The sequence below is a fragment of the Grus americana genome, chromosome 1, assembly GCF_028858705.1.
Source record: "Grus americana isolate bGruAme1 chromosome 1, bGruAme1.mat, whole genome shotgun sequence".
In the NCBI taxonomy this organism is placed as follows: domain Eukaryota; kingdom Metazoa; phylum Chordata; class Aves; order Gruiformes; family Gruidae; genus Grus; species Grus americana.
In genome coordinates this window covers 44,638,583-44,656,443 of record NC_072852.1, presented here as the reverse complement: position 1 = coordinate 44,656,443, position 17,861 = coordinate 44,638,583, and the positions used below count along the sequence as shown (strand labels likewise).

At 39.8% G+C, this 17,861-nt stretch overlaps 1 protein-coding gene across 1 annotated transcript in view; it reads left to right on the top strand.

Annotated features, from left to right (window-relative positions):
• PAWR (pro-apoptotic WT1 regulator) overlaps positions 1–17,861 on the top strand; it is an 85,582-nt gene continuing 67,721 nt past the window's right edge. The window contains 4 exon segments of the mRNA XM_054807222.1: positions 1–24; positions 26–75; positions 77–142; positions 144–771. Of these exon segments, the coding sequence (XP_054663197.1) occupies positions 1–24; positions 26–75; positions 77–142; positions 144–771 (768 nt within the window).

Genomic DNA, 17,861 nt, shown 5'->3' with positions numbered 1-17,861 from the left:
ATGGAGACTCGTCCCCGGGGTCGGGGGGCTTCCCGGGGAGTTGGCGGGACGAGGACGGGCAGCGCTGCGGGACGGTTCACGTCTCCCCTTTTGTTTCTCTCCAGGGTGTTTGTGCTTCTCTGAGTCTCTCTCCCCGCCCCCGTCTCTCCCGCCCGCCCCGCCGGGACCGCTCCTCTCCGGGCGGCACCAGAGCCGCCTCAGGGCGGGCGGCGGCGGAGGTGCTGGTGGGGCTCTCTCGCCGTCCAGCCCGCCGGGAACATGGCGACCGGCGGCTATCGCAGCGCCGGGGGCAGCACCACGGACTTTCTGGAGGAGTGGAAAGCCAAGCGGGAGAAGATGCGGGCGAAGCAGGCGCCGCTGGCCCCGCTGGCCCCGGTGGTAGCCGCCGGGGCAGAGGCCAGGCCCGCAGGGGGCGCCTCCTCAGCCGAGCTGAACAACAACCTGCCCCCCGGCAGCCCGGCCGCCCCGCCCGACCGCGCGGCGCCCCCCGCCGGCGGGGCCGTCAACTGCATCGGCCTCCCCAGCGCCGCCTTGGGTCGGGCCGCCCCCACCAAGGAGCCGCCGCCGGCCCTCGCCGGGGGCCGGGGGGCAGAGCCTGCCGCCAAGCCCCCTCCCGCCGCCGCGCCGGGGTCCCCCGAGGGCGAGGAGAAGCTGGCTGCCAAGGGAAAGAGCTCGGGCCCCAGCGCCAGGAAGGGGAAGGGGCAGATCGAGAAGAGAAAGCTGAGGGAGAAGAGGAGGTCGACAGGTGTGGTGAACATCCCGGCCGCCGAGGTGAGCCCGTGGGGATGGGGGTCGGCCGCCGCCGCACCTGAGCTGCGCCGGAGGCGCTGCCGGCCGGAGCGCGCCCACAGGGGCTGGGGAGCTCCCGGTGCGGGTAGGGGGGCTCAGCCGGCGCGGGCGGCAGCCGTGCGCCCCGGTGCCATTCGCCTGGGCTTCTCGCATGGGCTAGCTGCCGTGGTGAAGCTTTCTCCCTACACCGCCTGGAAAAGCATGAAGGCCTGCATGCAGTCGGAGGGATATACTGTGGTCGTTTAAGTGTGGCATCGAAACAGAGGGGGTGCCATTTATTCTAAATAAATTAGACCTGTCACGACCTGTTTCTTTTTTTTTTTTTTAATGTCTCTTGTTGGCAGAGGGTAAGTTCTAGGGCTTTTGGAACATCAAACAGAGACACATGCCTGTTAAAGTATGGTCAAAGCAAGAGTAATGAAAGAAAACTGATTTATCAGCTCTGAATAGATGTTCAGGTGTAAATATTATTCAGTTTGGAATTCAAAAGAATTTCCTGCGCTGGAAAAAATGTAGTGGTTTAAAGAGCATTTTTTTGAAGGCAGAGGAAGATATTTTTATCAGCCAACACCACTGTCCTCTGTGGTTTGCTACTAGTATAAAAATCTGGCATTGATTTATAATGCTCCTAGAGGAATTCAGAAGAATGATAACTGAGTCTTTAGCTTTTTTGCAGTTAATAAGACAGGCCACAGGAAACTTTGAACAAAACTAGATTTTAGTCTACAATTTTGCACTAATAAAGATGACCACCATTACTGTAGAAAAAACTTGTAGTTCTTTTGGTTAACATTATAGATTATTAAAGTAACTCTAGAAGGTAAGATCTTTGTTTCTAAAGCAGCAGCAGAAGATGAAATTGTGTTCTCCATATCTGAAGTCACTAATCTTTTATATTGTGACATCCTAGGCATTTTCACAGCAGACACTTTCATGTGAGAAGGTATCGGAAGATGAGGAATGAGTTTTAGGAACAGCAGAAATCTTTACAATTGTGTTTTTTGAGAATAATTACTTGCATAGTTTTAAGTTTGAGGTGAAGTGTTTTGGCATAGGTCTTCAAAATTTGTGCTTTGGAAAGTGAGTAATACAAGTGAGTTCTTTAATTCTCTGACTTCAGAGCATGCAGGCTTCCTAGACTGCTGTTTGTTTGTTCTGTACAAAGCCCCCTAAATGCCTGTCCCCTGTGCTTTTATAGGAACTCTTAAAATGTTGTATCTTTACTTCCCTAAGTAAACTAGTCCTAGCCCAGTTAATAATGGTTTTGCACATTGCTGCAAGCATTGTACGACATCATATTTTATGGGCCACTGCTGTGTACCACATCCCCAGTCATCATCTTTTCTTTTTTGCTTGGTTGTTTTTGGGAGGTGGGTTTCTTTTTGTTCTTTGAGACCAATGGCCTAGTTCTTTGAACTGGTTATCTGAACTAGTGTTCCTTTGGTGGTTTGTGGGTGATGTGGTTTGGGGTTTGCTAGTTTGGTGGGTTTGGTGGTGGTTGGGGTTTTTGTTTGTTTTGTTTAAGTATTGCTCAAAATATGCTTTGCTTTCCAGGAAAACATTCCTCGCTCGGCAACCATTAGAATGTCATGTGTGAATTTGCTACTGTAGTTTCTACTGTGTTGTTAAGGGTGGCTTATTTATTAAGGTTAATATGTTTAGGCATTGAGAAGCAAGTTCTCACCCATTCCCATATTTCTGAGGGCCTAATAATTTTGCTGCTTGTCACCATGTGTTGGCACTTCTTGGAAACTTCTTGTATCTTTATACTAATCCCTTCTGTAATCAGCTGTTAAGCATTCCATCACATTTTCAGGGACAAATTTTAATAAACTTAAATATCTGTTGTACAAGGCATTATTGGGGAAATTTGTTAAAGTATTGCATTTTTGACTGGCATGTACTTATGCAAAGCTATCTCTTTTCAGTATTTCACATTTCTTAAATGTTTTTAATCATTACCACATGCATTCCTAAGAATTATTTAACTAGGGAACACTAGAGCATTCTTGGTGGTGGACAGCTTCAAAAACTGTGTCCAGTGTCAAATGTGAGTAACTACTTACCCATGAATGTTTTGCAGAGTATTCACTTGTACTGTTTTTCATTTATCTATTTATTCATGAGAAAATATTTTAAAGCACTGATTCAAGTTCTGAAGTTCTTGGACAAAAAAAGGCTGCTATGTAGATGATGACTTGTTGGAATAATCAAGTTCAAAATCTATAACACTCAAGTTTCTTGCTGTCTTTCTCATTAGGTGCTAGGCGTAGCTTTACTGTGCTATACATAGGGACTTGGTAGTAGTACACACTGAATTGAACCACTTGGCACTTGTAGCTCTGCATGGTGTATGTTTTAAAATTACTTTTCAGGAGATGGTCTTTTAGAGCTTTGCTGGATGTTTTTATTGTCTTATTTTTCAATAAAATAGTATTTCTCTAGCATGGAGTTGCCATTTTATGCTGAACATCTTCCTTTTGTGATCAGCATGCCACTGTGGTGGAGAACGATGATAATTTTAGAGTATCAGAATCTCCTCTTAAAATGGATAACTGTTGACAAGATGCACCTACAGAAGATACATAGTGCCTAGAAGCTTCTCTGCCCAAAATGGAATACAAAAATGGTTTTTACCCCAAAGAAGTAGGATCTAATTTCAGTTGCAATGCAGCTGGAGAATTTCATGATATGAAAGGTGGTGGAATAAGGAAAGTAGATGTTTGTGTTGTCTCAGTTATCTTGAAATAGGCATGAAAAATGTTAGCAGATCGTTATTCATTAATGATTAATTTCTCTTCTATTCAATAAGAAAGCAATAGAGCTAGGTCTTAAACAGTTCTGTCTTTTAAATATATTTTGTGTTGAAGTCAGTGCAGGACAGAAACCATAGGGGAAGCTGTGAAAACAGATGGTGACAGGTTGGGAGTAGTGGTGACACTTCCTATTTAGAGGCCATTGTGATAGAAGCCAAGGCTGGTTTTTATCTTCTCAGCACTAGTGCTTATCTAAGTAATGGTGGCTTTTGAAAATGGTTTCTGAAATACTTGAAACTTTATTTCCTTTTCAGTGGTGGTAAAGTAGGTTCTTGATAGCTCGTTGAATCTTAAAAGTTGATTTCACTCTAAATATTAAGTGCTGTGGGATTTGGGTTTTGTTGCCTCGTAACGGGTCTTCAGGTTGTGAAAGGTGACTACATTGTATGTAACTATCATTACTACGTAAGTCTCCTTTTTTTAAATATTAAGCTTTACAACCATTTTTTAGCTATGTTAGTGTTTTTTGGTGTAGGTGTTCACTTGAATGCAGGTGTTAAGTTTACTTGTAACATTTTTCTCATTGATAGCTGCCTAGTATCTGTCCAAGAAACACACAGAGTTCCCGTTATGCCACACTGACAGTGCTTTGTGAGGACCCACATATAGGATGAGAGTTATGTTTTGTATTGTTATAGTAATTCTTCTGTCCTGTTCCAAGCAAAACAAGCTGCACTGGTGAAAGTACAGCTTTACTTTTGTAACTGTTTACACTGGAGGATTCCGCTGGCACAGCTGTGTGGGTAAGTTTTTTTTTTTTTTTTCCTGAACCCCAACCAGGAGAATAACAACTATTTTTGTGGCTACCTTTTGAAAAGAGGTGTATATAGAATCAAAATCTTGGTCCATCTAGGAAGGACAGTTCAATAGCTGGGTTTTATTTAATGTGCTTATAGACAAAGTTTACATTTTCACCCAACCAGGTGGAAGTCATCTAAATTCTTCTGTTAATAACAGGGTGATGAATGATTTAAAAAGGTGTAAAGAACTTGGATCTGTGTATTCTGCACGTGAACCTGCCAGATTCGACACACAACAGTCTCCTGACCCGTTTGTGGGAAATACTGGAGATACTAATAGAGTAAAAGGTAGAAGTGATTCAAATGTGGAATCTCCATAGGATGTTCAGCCAGTCTGTGTTCATCTCTTGTCTTATTAACAGCAATAAAGGTATGACTTCTTGAAACCATGCTGTTGGCTTGCTGCCAGGAGTATGCCTGCCTCGTTAGAAGTCACTGCATACGTGGTACTTGGTAGGTGTCATACCAGACGTCGGTGTTGTACGTAAACAGAGCGTGATGAGCCCTTTCTGTAGGGAAATAAATGAGTTCCTGCTACTAGAGTAGTCCAGCGTGCTGAGTTGTGTAGACTGACAGTTGCTGCATTCCAGTTGGAAAACCTTAAGGAAAATTTAAATGCCAAATGTGTCAAGCACAGCAATTACTGGGTATGTTGTAAGGGAATTTAAATCCTTCTCTGAATGGCTGGGAACTAGAGGAGTGGAATCCTGTACTAGTGGTTGGACTCTTGACCAGAAGTTTGCCTTCAGCAATATCTATCTTAGTGATTCCCTATCTAAGGATTAAGTTAAATGAAAGAGCAGTTCTAGCCATCTCTTCATATTAGGTATTGTCTTTGCATTGTCTAACATCTCTGTGTGTTTTCTTGTAAAACAACTTGGGGTTTTTTTGAATATGTTGGAGGAAAGAACGTCTCATTAAGTGTTTGTTCAAGGCACCGATACCCTTACCATCCATGCAGTGGTATTAGTGTTATGATAGAAGTCTGAAATATGTTTATTTGACCTGGATGATATGTTAGGCCATCCTTCTGCTTGCTTTGTCTAGTGAACACATTCATCTTAGCATGGTTCCATTTATGGGTCCTCCTTCAGATGTTGCAGGGTGAAAGAAGCAAAACAAGCCTTTCCTGATGAAAGGATTGTATTGAGATTACTTACATCAGTTTGTTTTGCTGTTGATACCTTTGTGAATTCTGATTTTGACCAAGCCTCTGGGCAATACCTGTTCAAAGGGAATATGCTTTTTTCTTTTCTTCCCATCTTTTTTTAGCACACGATAAGCTTATATGCCCAATTTTTTATTTGTTTGGTTTTGTTTAAGAGTATGCTTTAATATCCTGACACTTAGCTAGGTAAGGTAAGCTATTTGACCAAGTAAATCACATAATAAGCTTAGAAGTCTGGAAAGTTTTCAATTGCAGAATCCTTGCAGCAGCTTCGAAATTACTGCATGTGCACCTTCCAAACCTGGGGTCTCTATGCTCTAGAATAACGCTGTTTTGGAATAAGGCTGGGCAGTGCAGTAGTTTTCCAGTGGAAAAGATACATGGAAGGTGTATAACTTCTCTTCAAGCATTGATATGGATATCTTGCTGAATTTAATAAGGCTGTTTTCATAGAGAAACAGATTGTAGACCAGTACCTACAGCTGAAATTCACAGGAGACTACTGGAAAGTACCAATTTTTTTGTGTACTTAGTTCTTTGTAATTCCAGCACTCATTTCTACTGGAATGAGAAGGACATGGAAAAGTATCAGAAGCCATTAATTTCCCCTCTAATTCTTTTGACTTTGCATTTATCTCTAAGTGCAGTTTTGGGAAGGTTGGTTTTTAAAATGGTCTTTTAATAGTTAGGTATAATTGGAAAACATTGTATGGTTGGGTTTTCTCACTCTCCTGTTTTTGGGGTGAATCATCTGAAATGATACAGTTCCTAGGTGGAAAATAAATGCAATGTAAGTAAAGTATTTCCTCTTCTGTTGAATACTGAATTCTACAGCAAGTAAGAAAAGTATTTAGTTCAGGTCGTAATTGGTGGTTGAAAGCTTGTTAATATTCAGCCATGCCAGTTACTGCCTTTTCTTGCCAGTCTGTCATGTAGCCAGTAACCCTAAATAAATGTAGATGATGGCTGACTGAAGATAAATATTTCTTTGTGTGTTTTCTAGGCTATTTCTCTAGTACTTCAGACTGAAACACTGTCTATCCCATTGTTGTTTGTTCCTAAAGCCTACTTCAAAGACAAGATAATCTGGAAGAAAAAATATTGTAGGGTAAAGAGTTAGAAACAGCCTGTCAGCTGTATGTTTGTCTAGTTTTGCCCTGAAATTAACACATGAAGGATCTTCCACTGCTTTCCAGTGGAAATGAGAAAAGCACAGGGAAGGAGGTGTTGATATGACCATTTATTTCACTGAAATGAATGCACTGCTAAGTGTTGCTAAAAATGACTTCTCTGACAATTTTTTCCAAAATTTGTATGTAGCTTCACGGTAACAAGTAATTGCTATGAAAATATTTAATTGTTGTTTTGTAAAAACGCCTTAGTCTGATCCTCAAATTGGAAATGCTTTGCTTAAATGATAGGATGATGGCTTCCTACAAATCAAAAAGAAACTTCTGCTTTGGCTACTTGAAACTAGTGGCTCAGGCATATAAATGTGAAAATAATGACTTCAAGTTAATTTCAGGAGATTTAAACTTGTATCCTAAATATGAATAATAATATTGTGAGGTTATACTGTAGCTGAAACTTCATCACAAGAAACAAGTATGGACAACCTGCCCAGGTCTGATCACGTGTTCAAAGCTGTGTACTGAAGATTTTTCAGCATTGGTGTACAATATATTGCACTGTAATAGGCACAGAATCATAACGGTTATATAGATTGGAAGGGATTTCTGAACAAATTGTCTGGTCCAATCTCCTGCTCAAAGCGGGGTCAGTTTTCATCAGGTTGCTTAGAGTCTTGCCTAGTAAAGTTCTGAGTATATCCAGCCTTTTGAGGCAGGTATAAATAGGGGCTCTGCCTTCCAGCCTCCTAACCAGCCCCTACCAGTTTGGTGTCAGCCACAAACTTGCTTAGAGTACCTTCCATCCCATTGTTCAGGTTGTTAATAAAGGTGTTGCATATTATTGGCCTCTGAGGGATGCCACTTACCTGGCTGCCAACGGAAGTTTATAATACTGATTTCAACCTTTTGAGCCTGAAGATGCAACCAGTATTCCACCACCTAATAGTACACTTGTGTGGGCCATATTTAACCAATTTGGTTTTAAGGATACTACAGGGAGACCAAGTCAAAGGCCCTTCTTCATCCTAGAAGGAAACCTTCAAAGTTTCTGGAATTGTTGGTGCAGAAAACCCTAATATGAGAGCTCTGTACACTAATGTATCTGAATTGTTAAAATTTTCCTTTTTACAAGGTAGCAGGACAAAAGAATAAGTAGTTTGAAAGATGGCAAGAGGTCAGTCCACCTTGTTGTTCTGTTGTATTGTCTCAGGTAGATGAAGATATTAATACTTTGGAAGAGCAATACTAAAATAGATTTTCTGTGGAAAACTTGTGATATTTTGATATTTAGTTAATATTTAAACAATATTATAAACCCTTAAAACTTTATAATATTTTAATGAAACTATCCTGAATGATGAATAATGAATTGGTGCTTTGGCTTCATCCTCTGGTTGAATCCACCTTTGCTATCTTGTCTCTTGTAACACTTACTTAGAACTGGACCCAGGAAACTGTGGACCAGTCATCCTCACAGCCACCCCTGGAAAGGTGATGGAACAGCTCATTCTGGAGGTCATGTCTAAGCACGTGGAGGAAAAGAAGGTTATCAGGAGTGGTCAACATGGATTCACCAAGGGGAAATCATGCCTGACCAATCTGATAGCCTTCTGTGATGGCGTGACTGGCTGGGTAGATGGGGGGAGACCAGCGGATGTTGTCTACCTCGACTTCAGCAAGGCTTTTGACGCCATCTCGTAACATCCTTGTAAGCAAGCTTACAAGTGGGGTTGGATGAGTGGACAGTGAGGTGGATTGAGAACTGGCTGAACAGCAGGACTCAGAGGGTTGTGGTAAGTGGTGCAGAGTCCAGTCGGAGGCCTGTAGTTAGAGGTGTGCCCCAGGGGTCAGGACTGGGTCCAGTCTTGTTCAACATACTCATCAGTGACCTGGACGAGGGAACAGAGTGTACCCTCAGCAAGTTTGCTGACGATACAAGACTGGGAAAAGTGGCTGACGCACCAGAAGTCTGTGCTGCCATTCAGCGAGACCTGGACAGGCTGGAGAGTTGGGCGGAGAGGAACCTAATGAAATTCAACAAGGATAAGTGTAGGGTCCTACACCTGGGGAGGAATAACCCCATGCACCAGTACAGATTAGGGGTTGACTGGTTGGGAAGCAGCTCTGCAGAGAAGGACCTGGGCGTCCCGGTGGACAAGTTATCCATGAGCCAGCAATGTGCCCTCATGGTCAAGGCAGCCAATGGTATCCTAGGGTGCATTAAGAAGAGTGTGGCCAGCAGGTCGAGAGGTTATCCTCCCCCTCTACTCTGCCCTGGCGAGGCCACATTTGGAGTTCTGTGTCCAGTTCTGGGTTCCCCAGTTCAAGACAGACAAGGAACTACTGGAGAGCAGAGGGCTACAAAGACGATTAGGGGACTGGAGCATCTCTTGTATGAGGAAAGGCTGAGAGAGCTGGGTCTGTTTAGCCTGGAGAAGAGAAGATTGAGAGGGGCTCTCATCAATGCTTATAAATATCTAAAGGGTGGGTATCAAGAGCTCGGAGCCAGATTCTTCTCAATGGTGCCCAGCAACAGGACAAGGGGCAATGGGCACAAACTGGAACACAGGAAGTTCCATCTGAACACGAGGAAAAACTTCTTTACTCTGAGGGTGACCGAGCACAGGAACAGGCTGCCCAGAGAGGTTGTGGAGTCTCCTTCTCTGGAGATACTCAAAACCTGCCTGGACGCGATCCTGTGCGACCTGCTCTAGGTGATCCTGCTTTAGCAGGGGGATTGGACTAGATGATCTCCAGAGGTGCCTTCCAACCCCTGCTGCTCTGTGATTCTGTGAACTGTCTTCCAAAGGAAATGGGATTAAAGAGCAATCTTGGGTATTTGTAGTTGGGTTTTCAAAAGTAAGTTCTAATATTCATAACTGTGGAGGAAATAATAACTTAATGAGTAAACCCTGAAGGTTGAAAAAAATGAAAGGATAAATGGAGAAGCACTCCAAAGCTGCTGCTTCTAAAATCTCAGTGTTTGGGATTGCCATGTCTTCAAAATGCCTTCATAACTTGGGGATCCTTATTTATCCCAAACCTGAATATTCAGAACTAATTACTGAGAGACTCATTTATTGAACACATCAGGAAGATGATTGGAATAAATGATGAAATACAAAATATATTTTAAGATAAAATTAGACTTCAGTGTTTGTTTTTCTACTAGAAGGAATGAATTATAGACTATATGCATTTCAGACTTCCTCATTTTGACTGTGGTTTGACTATTTCTAGTGAAACTGCTGATTCTAATTCTTAGTTTCCAAAGCTAAAAGTAAATTAGTCTATAACTAATTTTTTATTTTTCTACTGTAGATTTAGTAGACTGAAGAATACTCCCTTGAAAAAGGGAGAAAAGGGTATTTTTAATGAAAAGTGAGAGATTCTGTCTAGACTGGGGGGTATGTTTTTATAACAATATTTTTCTCTTTGTGAGAACTACTTTCATAAATTATTATTAATTAAAAAACCTGGAAAACAAATACAGCCTTTCTCCACTGAGTTTCACAGATGTAACTTTCTCTGAGGATACAGGAGAGTAAAAATTATGAATGGATTAATTTCCGCCATAATTTATAAACCACCAGAAGCCCTGTGAATTATTTTATAATTTCTCCAGACTTGCATTGTAACTTTCCAGCAGCCTGTTTGTGCTTTGAATGTAATATATCCCAGATGTGTTTATTTCAAAAGAACAAAGGTAAAAAAAAACAAACCAAAACACAAAATCTCCCAAAACAAATAACCCTCCACCTCTTATGTGAGAGAAGCAAAAACCCCATCCCCTTAAAACCCATCCAACTGTTGACTATACCTTACCCTGTTTCAGTTTTACTTTATGCAACTTGAATATTCATGCATCTCTGACGGCAACTGAGTTTGAGCAGATCTATCTGTACCTCTTAAAAGAAGATAAAATCCTGTGTCAAAAATGTAGGGTTGGGGTTTTTTTTGTAGTAAGAGCTGGTGGGAAATAGATTCCTTTTTCACAAGGAGAGGTCCCAACTCTAAAATAAATATGAGACGCAAAATATTTATTGGCACAAACTTTTCCTGCTGCTTAATTCATTGTATCTCTAGAGCATAGTTGTTTTCTAAATCCTCCTGTAGCTCGAAGTGTACGGGAGACTTTTGGAAATGTCACTGTTAAGTGTTCAGTTCCACACAAGTTTATACTGATTTCTTAAAACTATCTTTATCTGGTTTGCATTCATTACATATATGCAAACCCATTTATGTTTTTCTTTGCTACTTTTTTTTTTAAGTTGGACTTGTGTATTTAAAGCCTTTCCAATTCGAAGACCGTAGGTGGATGACTATTTCCCGTGCTTCACAAGGTCATGGGAAATTAAAATAAAAACCACAACTCTGATGTTTTATTTCAGGATTTTACTGTATTTGATCTGCTTGCATGTTGCTAGGAAAGACTGGATAGAACATTCAGGTCTCTTACTCCAGGCCTGCAAATCTCATATGCAACTCTATTGTATAGTCTTACCATGTAATAATCACATGTCATCTTAAGTGTAGCTAGGTTTGGTGCCTAATATGAGAACATCATCCTGAGTGAAGGTAGGCTTAAAAACCAAAACATACCAAACAAAAAACCCTTAGAGAAACAAAATAACACCATGTCAACTGCAAATTTTACCTATCTTAACTCTCAACTTTCACCCACCTTCAAACAAAAATACAAAACAAAAATGTGCTAGGCACAGTGCTTCGCACAGTGTGTTACACAGTACTTCATCAACAACGAGATAGCATTAATTTTCTTGATCTGAAGCCCATATAGGTAACTAATGTTTTGAACCTCTCTAAGTGAGAGACTTTTTAGTAGGTAAGAGACTTGTAGAAGCACAGTCTGGGGCAGCACTGCGTGCCTTCTGTGTGTAGATGTTTATTCTAAGTGTTATTAAGGTTGGAAGGAAATGCAGGAGGTCTTTAACCCAACCTGGTTGCTCAATGCTTTATTCAGTCAGGTCTTGAAAATGAAGACAGCACAGCCTCTTTGGGCAACTGTTCCGGTGTTGGACTGTCTTTATGATGAAAGTGTTTTCCCTTCGTTTGGTCAGAAACTCTCCTCTTTAAATTTTTGTCTGTTGTCTCCTGCCATGCACTGCTGCAAAGAGCCTAGCTCTATACTTGGTGCCTGCTTAGGACAACTGGAAAAAAAGACACTTGTTTTTTTGGCAGAGCAAGAACCTAGGCATGCTTTACTCAACAGAAATTAGAGGTGCTATAACGAAATTTGAGGCACAGAGGCAGGATAGCTGGGCAGAATGCATACAGCACTGGGATGTGGAAAAACTGGTGGAATAACTGCTGTTTGTCTGTATAAATGATATCTAAGCCAAATACATCAATGACCAGAGACCAGAGTGGTAGGCAGAAGCTAAGCAAGCAGCAATTGGGATTTCCCCTCTTTCACCGTTCCTCCTCTCAGCACTTTCTGACCTTGCTAATTCTTTTTATGAGTCATAGGAACAAGTTCATGTCCTGCTTGTCTGCTGTAGTTACTGGTGCATATTTTATGAATTATTTTCCATGCAATATGCAGTTTAGTGTTTGTGGAAACATGGGATTTCAGTTGAAACCTATGGTCATCTGGACTAATCTCTTCCCACTGTATGCACATAAGGTGCATTTAAGTGCTTTGTAAAGCTCTAGCTGAATTTTTCCTCTCTGTGCACTGTAAGAAAATAAGACTGATTAAAGTGGGTCTGACTAAGGAGCCACCTAGCTTGGTGTCCTCCTCCTACAGTAGCCGTAAACAGGCACATAGTAAGGAAAAAGAATGTAGAAATCTTATCAGGTATTTCCTGTGACTTAGTTTTCTAGTCTCTTGGCAGTTTTCATCTTGAAGACTTGCAGCATCAGATGAAGGTTACTAAATAGATAGAAATTAAAATGAATTTATCTGCCAAGTACTCATTCAATCTCCCTTTGAACCTGTGTAAACTGTCAGCATACAAAAAATCGTTGGGCGGTGAGGTCCACATTTCTAAGAACCGTTATATATGATAACCCACCTTTTTATGATTATTATTTCCTCCTCTTCTCCCCCAAAAACCCAAAGTGCTATTTGTTAGCCTCATGTCATGATCCCTATTCACTAGTTATTCTAGAGCAAGGCTATCATAATGTTAAGAGGCATTTTCTAATTTTTTTTAATTTATTATTTTTACTGGGGGGGGAGGGCTGTGGTACTTTTCCTCACTCTGTGCAAGAGATGTAAACCTTGGCTTTTTAGCCGCTGTGGAACCATACCTGAAGATGAGGATTTTTTCACATGTTCCCTTGTAGGCTTTTGCTTTTGGAAGTAGGTTATTCATCCAGATAGGTTTAGAAAATTTTTGCATGCTCTTCTGTTCTGTTTGAGTCAGGCCCTGACTGTTGTGCTACTTTGAATGAGAAGTTCTGGATCCTCATCATACAAGTAAGTTCTTGTGCAGTGAAGTTCAGGTGACCTCACTAATCAGCTTCTTTTAGTTTACTAGAATTTGTAGTAAGGGCAGACTTTGGAAATAAGTATCTTGTTAAAGACCTTTAAAGTGGAAACATAAATGTCTTACTATCTGAACCAACTACATGTGGTTGTTCATTACAAACCAGCAAGTTGTTTTATAAAACCTGTTCTTCTCTAATGTCCTCTTTAGTTACCAAAAGCCAATCTCTTACTCGTTTAGTAATTCAGATAAGAAATCTGTGTGCTATGACATCTAGAAGTATCCAGGCTCTACCAGATAAACAGTTGGCTTGAGCTTAAAAATGTTGACATTTGTCTTTCTTGTATATTTTATGTCTTCATTTCTGTATTTTGTTCTGGGGAGAGAAAGGGGAAAATTACTTGAGCATTGCCAATGGCTGTGAAAGTATTTTTGCTTGTATGTAAAAATTGCTACATGTAGAGACTGAGGCTCCTGTGTTTACAAATTGTATGTGGATAAAGACTACATAAGAAGCTAGGTCCCAGTGACTGAAGTGGTGGAAAAATAAAAAAATGCAATATACGTTCTTGAATGGGTCACTGATTTAAACATTGAAGGAAATTAAGCTGGCCTACATCTTTTGTAATTGGAAAGAGAAGTTTTTAATACTGAATGCTATATGAGATGGTAGCAAATGAGAAATGAGTTATTTGCAGGGGTTTTTTGGTCCTCTTCAGTGTTTAGGTACATATTTGCATACTAAGGTGGTTTTGGGGGGTTTTTTTAGATTAACACGCAAAAAACTGTTTGCTAAATTAATTTTTTTTTTACTTTTTATTTGTTAACAAAACAGCTTTTCTCCCCTCTCCCTTCATTTTTTTTTTCAAGAACATTTTTTTTCTGGCGAGGAATATGAAGCTTTTTTATTTGATACGTTTTTCCTGAATTTAAAAAACTAAATATATTCCTCAAGATCTTTTGAGCTTATGAAAGATGACCTTTATTGCAAAGTTTAGGAGCTAATTAATGTTCTGGTACCCTGAAGCAGATTATTAAACAAACCTAACTTCAAAAAAGCTCTTAAAACAACAATGTATTATGAATAGCCATTTAGAAAGCTCTTAGAACTCTTTGTCTGCTCTCAGAGCTCTTAGAACAAATTTAATCTGAATAATTCTTCCAAGGTGCAGCAAACAGACTAGTCAATGACATGAAGTATAATCTCAATTTCTTCCATAAAACCACTTTTTTGTCTTTGCGGGAATTATTCATCATTATTATTACTATTGATCAATCAAACAATGCTTTGCTAAGCCAGAACTATGCCAGTGCCTTATTAGCCTTAGTTTTTTAAAATGTTTTAAGTTAGCTGTTCTAACTTTGGCAGCAGTTGTGCCTGTAGTTAGTGTTAATGACAAATTGAGATGCAGAATGTGTGTATTTTTTACATGTGCTTATGTGACTTACTAATTTTTGTAGACTAAATCCAACCTGAAATGGTATCATTACGTCAATCTTCATGTTTTCAACAAGCCAAATATCAAAAGTGATATCAATCACTGGTCAGACAGCAGTACTTGGCAATGCCTTACTAATACCTTAGTTAACCAAGTAGCTCTCCTAATCCTATGTTATATGGCACACATTCTTTTGTACATTCTAAACACAAATTCAGCACATGTAACCTGGAACCCAGTGAAGATTCCCTGCATGTGTGCTCTGTTCTTCCTGCTGTTTTAGTGACTGTTATCTTTTCAGAGGTACCGTTTAATGATTAGTAATTTTTCCTGAAGCTGCAGCTACTAGAATTGCATCTAGAACAAAAAGTCAACAGGTTTTTTTTTTTTTCCAGGAATATTGTAGGCTTTTATGTAAACAGTCATGTAACTTCATACGTCCTTCCATTGAAAGTTTTCTGTGAAGTGTGTTTTGAGTAAAGATCTGGATATTTTGGAATGTGGGAGGTGGAGTGGAACCTGGAAGTGCTTGGTCCTGTGGCAATTTGTGTTCTAGACCTGTACTAAATGAGTTGCTTAACTTCTGTTACACAGCCATGTTTAGCATTACCATTTTTTTCCTTCCTATAAAAGCTCTCAGATCCTTATGTGAAACAGTGCTATTTAAATTAATGTACTAACTCCAAGAGATGAAAGATTTAGCTTTTTGCATGTGTAATGTGCTTCAAAGGATAATTGTACGACACTGTCATTTCAATTAGACAAAAGCTACAAACATCTGTAAAATGCTGAGACATGTTGAATGATTTAAAAACTGAATGTACAGAGAAATTTTGTAGAGCAGTCCTTTGGGTTTGTCCTTTAAGGAAAAAAAGGTGAAGATGTGGTGAATTGAGATGCTCCACATCAGTATTTCATGCCAAAAAACTTTTTTTTTTCTTAAATTACATTCATTTCTGCTATAGTATGCTGAGAAGAGATTAAAGGATATATTTAGAGCTTATATTATTAGTTTACAGATTTGGCATTTTTGTTCATTATGTTTGAGCATACCAAATTGTAGGCTTCTGCTTTGGGGAGGAAAAAAAAAAAAAGAACCAGGAACAGCATGCAATCATACTGTAAAGGATATTACAGAGCTGAGGTGTTAGGGAAGTTTGTACTACAGTGGGCAATGGCAAAGCGTTGCTGGAAGTCTGACTATAAGGATATTACATTAATGAAGCACTTCTTTCACAAAGAAGTCACATTTCTTTCACAAAGGTATTAAATACTCTAGTAAACTCAGAAATAGGATAATTTTTCAGATTTGGAGACCTACAGCAGGATGTTTAAGTAAGTGGCGTGTATTTGGTGTGCCACATACTCGAATAAAGCATCCCAGTGAAGTATATTGGAATTGGTCACTTTGAGCGTACTTCACAATTAAATTAGGGGCCTGCACTTGACAGTGAAATATTTAGGGGCCTGCATTCAGACACTTCTGAATAATGGCATAGCTAGAGTTCAGTTGGTCCTAACACACCTGTGAAAGACTTTCCTGTTCAGCCTATTGCTCTACTCTTTTGATTTGTTACTAATGGAAAGCACTGAAAAAGGACAGAGTCCTTAATACTTCTTAATGAACTCCTATGGCTAGAAAGGCGTAGAAACTCTAAAGGTATAATTCTTTGTGAAAAGGGAAATAAACTAAAAATGAAGAAAACTTGTACAGTGCGTGCACATAAAGATATCTTGTATCCTGTTAAAGATGATGTGCATCGTAATTACCTTGCATGAAATAAAGACACCTCAGGCAGTTGACTTTTACAGCACAATGTAGGAATTATTTTTAGCCTGAGGCAGAAACTGAGGAGCATCCCATTATCTGACAGTCGTCTTTAGTCTAAAACATAAATGGGTGTTTTAATATAATCCCATTTTGTGGGTTTGCTTTTTCCTTTCAATTAAAAAAAAATGGGCTCGTCAGATGTCAGGTCAGTTTTTGTCAAACTTACCTGGAGGCTATTTGAACGCAGGTGTTGCTAAGCAGCTGAACACTAGAAACCACTTCTCATAGTGTGTTACATTTTTTATAAGATGCAATGTTTGAGAATCAAACCAAGAAATTAGAAATGGGTATATTAATGTATTTATGTACGCATTAAATATTTCCAGCTACTATTCTGCTTCCCTTGTTGATTCTTCATAAATTTTTTTTGTTCTCTGTTTATTTAGAAAGATTTGGAGGTTATTTGTGTGTTTATATGTTCTAAAGCTTTCAGCACTTAACTACTAGCTGTCTCAGAGAGACTGGAAACTGAGATCTGAAGCCTGAATTCTCTACGTTGTAAGCCATCAGTTAATTATCCATTCTACTATGATGAGTGTAGACATCCCTACAGCTTTTAATAAGCTGGTACAGCTTATTAGTTTAGGTTGAGGATTGTTGTTCTGTTTTGAGGTCCCACTTTGGTTGATACAGGAGCACCGTGATGGTGCTCGTGCACTGCTGAACTTTTGGTTAATCAATCACGCTGACCTAACCTGGCTCCAGGTAGAAGTATTGGGAAATGTGAGTATGCAAATGTGATGCAGTGATGTTCAAGCTGACTCTCAGACCTTTGGATGTCAGTGTTGCTTCCCACTTCCAAGAGCATTTAGTGGACTTGCCACTACGTTGCAGAAGTACAGCTATGTTTTTAAATCAGCACAGTTTTTGCATTGATTCATGTGCCTGGGGTCTCTGTGTCACAGACCTAAGTTTCAGAGCAGACTAATACAAAAAATAGCTTTTGTACCACTTGGGTGGAATGAAATGGTAAAGATACACCTGAAACTGTGTTTCTGTTCCTTTAAAATATGCCTGTAAAAACCTTCTTTAAATATATTTGGGGTTTTTTTAATTAAAAAAATAGATTTACTGAAGTTGTAGTAAATAACAAAAAAGGATAAATTCAAGATGTGACTATCCCTTAATATTTTACAGAACTTCGACAAAGATCACAAATGTCCTGATATTTAAAAAACCAGATGATAAGTAATGATAGCTAACTATAGACATAGTTTCGAAGAGATAGTTTCGTGGATTTTCTTCTCGGTTAGGACTACAGGTTGCACTATCTGTAAAGAATTGATGAACATGATAAATAATAAGCAGCTCACTAAGCAGAGGTATAAGAATGGATTATTTATCTGAGTAATGTAATCCTCAGTTGTTATATGTTTCATTAACAAGGAAACTAAAAGCTACTAAATGTTCAAGTGCCCAAGCTCATGTTCTTG